The 10,780-nt window shown below is 40.4% G+C and overlaps 1 protein-coding gene across 1 annotated transcript in view; it reads right to left on the minus strand.

Moving 5' to 3' along the window:
- Positions 1-5,857, minus strand: part of efhb (EF-hand domain family, member B) — a 55,692-nt gene extending 49,835 nt beyond the window's left edge. Inside the window, exons 1-3 of the mRNA XM_043690212.1 lie at positions 5,694-5,857; positions 5,393-5,455; positions 2,971-3,114 (exon numbers count right to left, since the gene is read on the minus strand). Coding sequence (XP_043546147.1) covers positions 2,971-3,114; positions 5,393-5,455; positions 5,694-5,768 — 282 coding nt within the window. The 5' untranslated portion in view covers positions 5,769-5,857. The remainder of the gene's footprint in view (positions 1-2,970; positions 3,115-5,392; positions 5,456-5,693) is intronic.
- Positions 5,858-10,780: the final 4,923 nt, after the last annotated feature.

A 10,780-nucleotide genomic window follows, 5' to 3' on the forward strand; every position in this document is an offset into this window, starting at 1 on the left:
TATGTGCTTATGCCAGTGAATTTACATCCACTGTCATTTTTGGCTGTAGCGGTTCTCTTTTAATAAAGACACATGCCTAAAGGCCAATGTGTCCATAGGCGAATGTGGTTCAGAGCTGTTGTCATGACACTTGGCTTATTGACGTTTCATTTTTAGTTTGTGGTGGAGATGGAAAAATTAGCAAAAATGTCTCATTGGCATTTTTACATTTTTCATACTCATTTTCTTTCTACACACTGAACAATTCTATAATTGTACCTGAAACCTGGAAAAGTAAAACTATTTAAGATTTACCGGGTATTGGTGAGACCACATCTGGAATACTGTTTATAGTATTGGTCTCCTTATTTAAGGAAGGTTGGAAATGTGTTGGAAGCAGTTCAGAGAATGTTCACCAGACTAATACCTGGGATGGATAGGTTACCTTTTGAGGAATGGTTAGAGATGTTAGCCTTGTATCCACAGGTGTTTAGCAGAGTAATAGATGATTTGACTGAACCATATTGGGAAGGCTGCCAGGATGGATGTGGGAAGCATGTTTCCTCTTCTGGGAGAATCTAAAATTCGGGATCACAGTTTCAATACAAGGGGTTACCCACTTAAGACAGGGATGAGGAAAACTTTATATCCCACAGAAAGTCATCAGTGGGATGAGATAATCTCAAAACAGTGGAAGCAGGGTCTGGATATTCTTAAGGGAGAAGTAGATTCTTAATAATCAAGGTGACTAAAGCATATCAGAGCATCTGAGATCATGAAGTAATCAGATCAGCCATGACTTTAATCCACCCACAATGAAAGCTTGTGTCATCGTGATTCTTGATTACTCATGTCCTGCAGTTTTAACAAGAATTATTTCCAAAGCTTTCCACACTGCAGTTTGGCTGCTGGACATATCAGAAGTCATGGGTGTTTCAACCATATTGCTGATGCAATATAGTGGATGGACATGTTTATGCTGCCATCTGATGATGAATTGCTGGAAACAAGTAATTTTGTCATCAAGGTTTTGCTTGGCCATTACAAAGGGCAGTTTTGACATCGATCACATTGCACAAGCTTCAAGTCACACACTGGTCAGACCAGATAAAAATGGCAATGAACTGGCCATATTTTTATGAATAATTATTCACCATTCATCATCGACAAGGTATACCTCACAAAAGCTTAAGTCATAAGATAAGAGTCAAAGGTGTTGGAGGTAGTATATGGGTATGGATAGAGAATTGGCTCTTGGGAAGAAAACAGCGAGTGGGGATAAGGGGTTCTTTTTCAAGTTAACAACCCATGATGAGTGGAGTTCTACAGGGATCAGTGCTGGGATCACAAATGGAGGAAGGAAGGAAGGGAATGTCCTGTCACCAAGTTTGAAAAATACACAAAAATAGGTCGAAAATCATGCTGAGGGAGAGAGATACAAATAATTTGCAAAAAAATACTGATAGGTTAACTGAGTGGGCAAAAAGTGGAATATAATGTGGGAAAATACAACATCGTTTATTTTGGAAAGAACAAACAGAACATTATTTAAATAGGAAAAAAATGGCAGAAAGCTGCAACACAAAGGGACTTGGAAGTATTTGTGCACAAAACAGAAAGCTAACACACAGATGCAGCAGATAATCAGGAAAGCAAATGGAATATTGGCCCTTATCTCATGAGGTTTGTTGTATAATAGTAGAGAAGCCTTACTGCAACTGCACAAGGTGCTAGTGAAACATATCTGGAATACCGTGAAGCAGTTTTGGTTCCCTTATTGAGGGAAAGATATCATTTCACTGGAGTCAGTTCAGAGAAGGTTCACTAGGATGATTCCTGGTTTGGAAGAATTCACTTATGAGGAAAAATTAAATAGGCTGGGAATCTACTCACTGGAGTAAAGGAGAATGAGAGGTGGCATCATTGAAAAATACAGGATTCTTACAGGGTAAATGCTGAGAGGATGTTTCCCCTCATGGGGGAGTCTAGGATCAAAGGGCATAGTCTCAGAATAAAGGGGTATCAATTTAAGACTGTGATTAGGAGGAATTTCTTCTCTTAGAGGGTTATGAGCGTTTGCAACTCCTTGTCACAGGGAGCAATCCTTTTATATATTTAAGAGAGAGAGAAGGGATCAGTAGGGGAATCGAGGATTACAGGGAAAGGGCAGGGAAGTGAAGGTGAGGAATGTCAGCCATGATCCTATTGAATGGTGGAGCAGGCTCGAGGGGCCAAACTGCCAACTCCTGATCCTATTTCTTATGGTTTTATAGTCTTATTGTCATTACTGATTCTAGCTTTTAAATATCGATTTCGCAATATAATTGAATTTAAATGCCCCAGCTTCTATGGTGCAATTGAAGTCATCTCGTCAAATCATAAAGAAGAACAAAGAACAAAGAAAATTTACAGCCCAGGAACAGGCCCTTCGGCCCTCCAAGCCTGAGCCAATCCAAATCCACTGTCTAAGCCTGTCGCCCAATTCCTAAGCATCTGTATCTGTCTGCTCCCCACCTACTCATGCATCTGTCCAGAAGCATTTAAATGAATCTATCGTGCCTGCCTTCACTACCTCTGCTGGCAACGCGTTCCAGGCACCTACCACCCTCTGTGTAAAGTACTGCGGCGTGTATCCCCCTTAAACTTTTCAACTCTCATCTTAAAAGCGTGACCTCTAGTTACTGAATCCTTCACTCTGGGAAAAAGCTTATCTCTATCTACCCTGTCTGTACCTTTCATGATTTTGTAGACCTCAATCAGGTCCCTCCTCAATCTCCTTTTTTCTAATGAAAACAATCCTAACCTATTAAACCTCTCTTCATAGTTTAAATCTCAAGATTATCAGTCTACGCTATGCTACTGTATCCCTAATTTGCTTCATTTTCATTTTATATCCATAAGTTTAAATATGTAATGGGGTTTAAAAAAAAAGTAATGTAATTATTAACAGTGAAACTGAAGTAATAACATGACATTTCAACAAGTACTTACAGATGTAGAGATTTTGCTCGGGAGCCCATGTTCCATTTGTGTGGCAACATCAGGATCAGTTGCTTTGCCATAGAAAATTGTGGCTTTACCAGGTTTGGGACTGCTAGTATTCAAAAACTTCTTTACTACAGGTGGGGTAACAGGCTGTAGGATATGCAATGACAAGAAAAAAGTGGTTGTTTTGATGCCTATTCAGGTTTTGGTATCTGATTTGGATTAAAATGTAAATACATTAACCAATAACTAAGTAAAAATTGGAACATGTTGTAATAACCCCAGAAACTAAAGTCAGCAATCATAGAGAATACATACTTAACTCAATCACAGCATATAACTTTTGTTTGCTATTTTAGCAATGGTATAAACTCATTTAACATAACTGGATGTGAGTGAAGAAACTGACAAACACATGGATGGAGTTTAATCTTTTGGCCCACAGTGAGAGTCACGGAATGGATGGTAAGCAATCTGATCATCTGGGAACAATTTGAAACAGAGAAGAAAACGTCAGAAGCATGAGGTCTTTGAACCTCTTCAGCACTGCATCCAGGTCTCAGCCAGACAAATGATATTGAGCACCATAGAAATCTGGTCACACTGTCTTTGAAATGTTTATTCAGAGAATCTTCTTTTCCCTGTGAATAGATTATATTTGAATTCCAAAGCTTCCAGAGCAGCATTAGAGAATCCTATATTACACACCCTGCCACTGTTGTGTCTTTCCCATGTCAGAAGCAGTGGTAAAATGATTTGCAGCACTTGTTCTAGGCAGAAAGCACTTTTTTTTTAAAATACTACAGGCTTACTTTAACTAGTGCTAACAAATACTACAGGCTTACTTTAACCAGTGCTAGCATTTAAATTACAAATGGTCATCTGCCTATATTAGGTAATAGTGATCACGAACCTCCAAAAATCTAACAATTGGCAACAATTCCTCATTGACATTAATGGAAAAATGCAAGCTTTACTTACATTGGATCTTCGTACAACTTTGCAGATCCATCAGGAAATTGTTGCAGAGGTTAACTCTGATCCCTAGTGGGGGAGCTCTTTATAGCTAACTTCCCATGATCGGTGTAACACAAATTACTTTGTCTTCCAGAAGAAAAAGAGAATATTTCTCTCCTTGTGGCCTTTTCGACTCAGTTGGCCTAGATAGTCCACCTGTGTCTTCTGCAACTCTTTACCCACTCTGCTGCCACTTCTCAGCTTTGAAGCCACTATTAATGGTTTTTCAGATGGTTAATAAACTATCGGAGGTTGAGTTTGTTAAGAAGCAGCAGCTTAGATATAGTCCATTATTTAATTAGACAGAGAGAAAATATACAACAGATGAGAATGCTTTACCAATTCTGAACCATTCTGTAGAATGGAGAGTCAGACCCTGTGGACTCCTGTGGTTTGAATCAGTGGGGTGTTCAGCCTAATATTTTGGAGTCTTTGATGGTAGCTTTTGATGCTAACATTCTTTATTCTTCCCTCAAATTCCTGGCATTCTCCTAAGAAAATGAATGCTTGTTCACCCAGACTCTCTCTCTCTCCACCTCACTTCCCACCGATCCCTGTTAAAATACTTCATTTTGGGGACTGATAACCGACACAATGTTAATCACCTGGCCAATCTTTTGGCCAATGACCATGGAACGCTGCACATGATGTCAGAATAACTATTGCCTCTTTTATCATTCTTCAAACTGTAATGGATAGTATCCCATTCTATTCATTTGGGCAGTCTCCTGAGGATCAAATATCTCAACTATGAACCTGGGGGAAGTCAATCTGTAAAACCATTGCTCCCAGAAACTAAATAGGGGGTGCAGAATTAAGCATGCCAGTTTGAATTGAGGTGAATAAAGCACAGAAATATAGAAAATACGTGCAGGAGTAGGCCATTCAGCCCTTTGAACCTGCTCTCTCACTGAATATGATTATGTCTGATCATCCAACTCACTACCTTGTTGCCACATTTTCTCTATACTCTTTGATCCCTTTAGCCCTAAGAATTATATCTAAATCCTTGAAAACATTCAATATTTGGACCTCAAACACTCTCTGTGGGTTGCAAATGAAAGAATATTTCCTGAGGTAACTTTTGGGTAAATAGTTAACGGCTTGGTTTGTATGTTGAAAATGTACATGTTAATGTGCTTTTTTCCCTAATCCATTCATTGTGAACTACGTACTTAAGCGTAATACATTAGTTATAAAGCCTCATGTCTGGTTTCGTCTTCAGCTACGAGCTTTTGCGGCGATTGCAATTTTTTTTCAAGCTTTTGATCAAACTAGCCTTGGCACGCGTGGCCGTCTATTGAAAATAAAATCTCGCTGCCCCCAAATGTCATCAGATCAATACGATCCTGTTGCGCAAGCAAACGCCTGTATCATTTTGAAACTGTAAAGTTACAGCGTGTTTACATACCCTGGGCTGGACTTCTGTCAGACAGTCCACAACTCTCCCAGTAATAGGTACCAATTTCCCCGCCTGCAAAAGAAACATATATCACCACCAGTCTCTGATCAATATCATCACTGCATGTACTCTTCGTGCGTCGGTTTCGTTGCTAATTTCTGGCAATTAAATAAGGATTAAATTAAACAAAGATTAAAAATTAAACGTTTGGGAGAACAATTTCAAAAATAATGCGAAAGGTATACTTTACAATAATTGACACAATGAGCAGAAACTAGGAAGAAGAAGGAAGAAACTATTCGGTACATACTGTATCCAGCACTGGATCAGTGTCAGTGAATTTTCCTGCATATACAGGTTTTAAAGGTTGGACGTCGCTCAACATCTCTCCTAAACTTTATGGTGACCGCTAATACTTTGGAAATGTTTGATTTCAGAGGGCATGCACCGTGTCCCCCCCTCTCGCCTACAGGATCTGCGTCTCCCCGTCTGGAATGTTGATTTTTCTACTGTCGCCAGGCAACCATCCGGACGTGAGCATTGGGCGGCAGGTCAGTGGCTCAAAGACAGGCGGCGCCACAGAGCCATGTGTGCGCGCCTCATGCACACAGGTAGGAGGCTGGAAGGACACAGCAAGCCAATCAGCATCAGGAGGTGGAGAAATTGTCATTTCGTGTATGACCTTTCTTCAGGACTGGGTGTGGGGGAAGTTGCAGATACAGAGGGTGACGGGGGTGGGGGCAGGTTGAGAAGTGGTTACAAGTGAAGACAGGTAGAGGGTGCAATCTAGTTGGTCAGTGGAAGGAATGAATCAGGTTGCTGGCAGGGAGCAGTGGAAGGGACGGGGATGGGCTGGGGAGGGAGTCAGGTAATGGGGAGGGAGGTTATAAGAAATTAGAGAAATCAATGTTGAGTCATCTGAGCTGTAGGGTGTCCAGGCGGAAGGTAAGGTGTTGAACCTCCAATTTGCTCTGTGGTTCGTTTTGGCATTGGAGGAGGCCAAGGACGGTGATGTTAGAAATAGAGTCGTTGGGGGAATTGAAATAGGCAATGACTGGGAGGTCCGATCGGCCCCTGCAGACCCAGCTGCGATGCTTGGTGAAGTGTTCCCTAAGTTTATGTTCAGTCTCCCTGATAAAGAGAAGATCACACTGGGAGCACCTTATGTCTCCACCCCATATACACCATACACCACTTCAAATACTTGGACTTGCAAAAAGGTCCTGACATAGGTACACTTTTGTTTTGCTCTGACAGATTGTTTTCCTCTCTGTGTAGGAAATCTCATAATATGTGCTGAGAATGGTGGTCCTTGATTTCCTAATTGCCAGCAAGGGCCACATTGACTGCACAAATAAAGGGTTTTACAGTGTCTGCATTGTCAATGTCAGCCAACAAATTCTGAATCTCAGGAAATAACTTGCTACTTCACACCACTAGATAGCAACACTCCTTTCCACTTCCTTACTGTGCGGCTTCATAGAGTTTTACAGCATTGAAAGAAGCTATTCAGCCCATCGGGTCCATACCGGCCAACTATCTACTCTAGTCCCATTTTCCACTACTTGGCCCATAAGTATGCTATGGCATTTGGTGTGCTTATCTAAATAATTCTTAAATGTTATGAGGGTTTCTGCCTCTTCCACCTTCTGGGTGAAATAAACTTCTAAAGATCATTAAGTAGTGCATTCCACTCTTATCATTTTCACTGAAAGTCAAAATAAGAAATTCTTAAGCAAATCGCTCCATAGGAGACAATAAAGGAAGTTTTTCTATGTAGGCCTGGAGATCTGCACACCATCATTTGCGTAATGCTATTTGTTAATGAAATGAGCAAATTTTCAAGTACCTATCCACAAGGCTGAGGGGTGACCTTATAGAGGTTTATAAAATCATGGGGGGCATGGGTAGGGTAAATAGACAAGATCTAATAGACAAAACTAGAGCCCACAGGTTTAAGGTGAGAGGGGCAAGATTTATAATGGAGCTGAGGGGCAACTTTTTCATGTGAGGGTTGGTGTGTTGATGGAATGAGCTGATGAAGGCTGCTACAATTACAATATTTAAAAGGCATCTGGATGGTTATATGAATAGGAAGGCTTTAGAGGGATATGGACTGAATGCTGGCAAATGGGATTATGTTCATTTAGGATATCTGGTTGGCATGGACAAGTTGGACTGAAGAGTCCATTTCTGTGCTATATATCTTTATGATTCTCAGGGTCCCTTCCAAACACAGTAGTCTCTGCATGATAATTATGATAGATATGGGCTTGAGGGGATAGTACAATGCCTCATTTTTTTAGACCCAAACTGCCAATGGAGGATTTGTTAATTACACTTACCTAATCCAAAGAACCATGTCTAGAGTGTCCAGGTTGATGTGAGTTATCCCTGCACAACTCCAGAACTCCAGCTCTGCCCTTCCAGAAAAAGGTGGATCCTTCACCTTGATCATTTAATAGACTTCTCCTCTTCACCAGGTCTCCCTTAGGATGGCAATGTCAATGTCCGAATGCCTGAATTCCTGAGCTATAACGAAAATTAGGCATGTCTACAATGGTCCTAACGCTTCAGCCCCAGACCTCATTTTGACATTTGAAAGTTGCATGAATTTCTCCATGCCAAGCACTTAGTCTTGACAGAGAGAGACCTTGATCAAAAGAAACTGAAGCATTTCTGCATCTCACTCATAGTTCGCCCTCCCGCTCAGCTTTGTATTATCTCCAAACTTGAAAATATTACACTCAGTTCTCTCATCTAAATCATTAATATATATTGTGAATAGCTGGGGTCCATGTACTGATCCCTGCAGTAGCCCACTGGCCACTGACAACCACTTGGAAAAAGATTGTTTATTCCTACTGTTTATTTTCAGTCTGCCAACCAGTTCTCTACTGACATTAGGACACAACTCCAATTCCCCACACTTTAATTTTACATGCTAATCCTTTATCCTTATCAAAATCCTTCTGAAAGGCTAAGGAAACTGCATCCAGCCGCTCCCCAGCCTACCAACTCCACTACTTACATCCTTGAAATATTTCAGCAGGTTTGTGAAACATGATTTCCCATTTGTAAATCCATGCCCACTTTGTTCAATCGTGTTATTGCTTTCCAAGTGCTCTACTATTAGTTTTTTTTAATATAATAGACTTTAAAAGTTTCCCCATTACCCTGGTCAGGTTAACCAGCCAGTAATTCCTGGTTTTCTCTCTACTGCTTCTTTTACATCGTAGGGTTAGATTAGTGACCAGCCAATCCTAGCATCTGTTTCAGACTCCAAAGAATCTTGAAAGACAATCGCCAATGCATCAATTATTTCTCGGGCCACTTCCTTAAATACTCTGGGATGTAGATTATTAGGCCCTGGGGATTTATTTGCTTTTAATCTCTATTTCTCTACTAATTCTGATTTCCTTCAGTTCCTCCCTCCCACTAGACTCTGTTTTCCACAACATTTGTGTTCTCCTTTGTGAAGACCAATGTATGTGTTTATTCCCTGTTCCTAATTGTCAATGACCTACATTCGTCCACACTCATCTTTTTCTCTTCGTATATCGTTATAAAGATCAATGCTGATCTGATTATAACCTTCACATTTCCAACTTATACTAATAATATTTTATTCCCTTAATTAACAAGAGCCTATCTTCCACTCCCTTAGAAATATTCAAGGAACTGTTTCCATCACTTTTAAGCAAAAGAGTTCCAAAGACTCAAAATCCTCAGAGTAAAACAAATCTACACTGTTTTAAGTGAAAGTCCTGTAATTTTTAAGCAGCTATCAATTATTCTGGATTCTCCCTAAAGAGGAAACATCTCTCCACATTCACCCATTGAAGTCCCCTCAGAATTTTATGTTTCAAAAATTGACTCTTACAATTCTAAACTTGAGTGGGTATAAGCCTAGGTTTTCTTTCCTTTCCTCATTAGACGAGGCGCCCATTTCAGGTATTAGTCCAGTAAACGTTCTCTGAACTGCCTCCAGTGCATTTACATTTTTTGTCAATATGGTGAACAATATTGTGCACAGTATTCCAAACATGATCTCCCACGTGTTCTGTATAACTGACGAATAATCTCCCTACTTTTGTACTTAATTGCCTTTGGGATGTATGAAACATTGTATTAGCTTTTGTAATTACTTGCTGTGCTCGCATACCAGGCTTTTTTGATTCATGCATGAGGACACTGAGATCTCTCTAAATTACAGACTTCTGCAGTCTCTCACCATTTAGATAATATGCTTCCTTTTTTAATTCTTCCTCCCAAAATGGACAATTTGATTTTCCCAGGTTATGCCCCATTTGCTACATCTTTGTTCCCTCACTTAATACACTTATATGTTTTTGTAAACTCCTCGTGTTTTCTTGCCAACTTAATATCCTATCTCACTTTGTGTCATCAACAAACCTGGCATCCACAGTTTCTGTCCCTTCATACAAGTCATTTATATAATTTCAAATCCCAGCATGTGACACACCACTTAATACATTTACACCTCCTCTGCTTCATGTTTGCCAAACAGTCTTTTATCCATGCCAATGTGCTGTCCCCTACACCATGAACATTTACTATTTGCAATTATCTTTGATGTGGAACTTTATCACATGCCTTCTGCAAATGTAAAAACAGAGCATCCACAAGTTCCCCTTTATTCACAGGATGCGGATCTTCTCAAAGAGCTCCAATAGTTTAGTCAAACAAGACTTTCCTTTCATAAAACAACATTGATTCTTCCTGATTAACTTGAATTTATCTAAATACTCTGCTATAACTTCTTTAATAATAGCTTCTTAAAATTTTCCAATGACCCTTGTGAAGCCAATTGGCCTGTAGTGTCCTGCTTTCTGTGTTCCATTTTGAATAAAGAAGCTACATTCACTATCTTCCAATTTAATGGGACCAGCCCGAATCAAGGGAGTTTGGAAAATTAAAACCAGTGTGGCAGCTACCTCAGAGCCACTTTGTTTAAGACACCAGGATGAATTCCATCTTGTTAGTCTGCAGATTCAATAATTTCAAAGTTTGTGCGAAGATTTGTAGCTCGGGTGCTCGTTGCTTTGGTTCTGTTCGCCGAGCTGGAAGTTTTTGTTGCAAACGTTTCGTCCCCTGGCTAGGCGACATCATCAGTGCTTGGGAGCCTCCTGCGAAGCGCTTCTTTGATGTTTCCTCCGGTGTTTATAGTGGTCTGTCCCTGCCGCTTCCGGTTGTCCGGTGTACTGCAGTGTGTTGTGGCCTGGTATATTGGGTCCAGGTCGATGTGTTTGTTGATGGAGTTTGTGGATGAATGCCATGCCTCTAGGAATTCCCTGGCTGTTCTCTGTCTGGCTTGCCCTATGATAGTAGTGTTGTCCCAGTCGAATTCATGTTGCTTGTTGTCTGCGTGCGTGG

This window comes from Chiloscyllium plagiosum, chromosome 5 (genome assembly GCF_004010195.1).
Source record: "Chiloscyllium plagiosum isolate BGI_BamShark_2017 chromosome 5, ASM401019v2, whole genome shotgun sequence".
NCBI classification, from domain to species: domain Eukaryota; kingdom Metazoa; phylum Chordata; class Chondrichthyes; order Orectolobiformes; family Hemiscylliidae; genus Chiloscyllium; species Chiloscyllium plagiosum.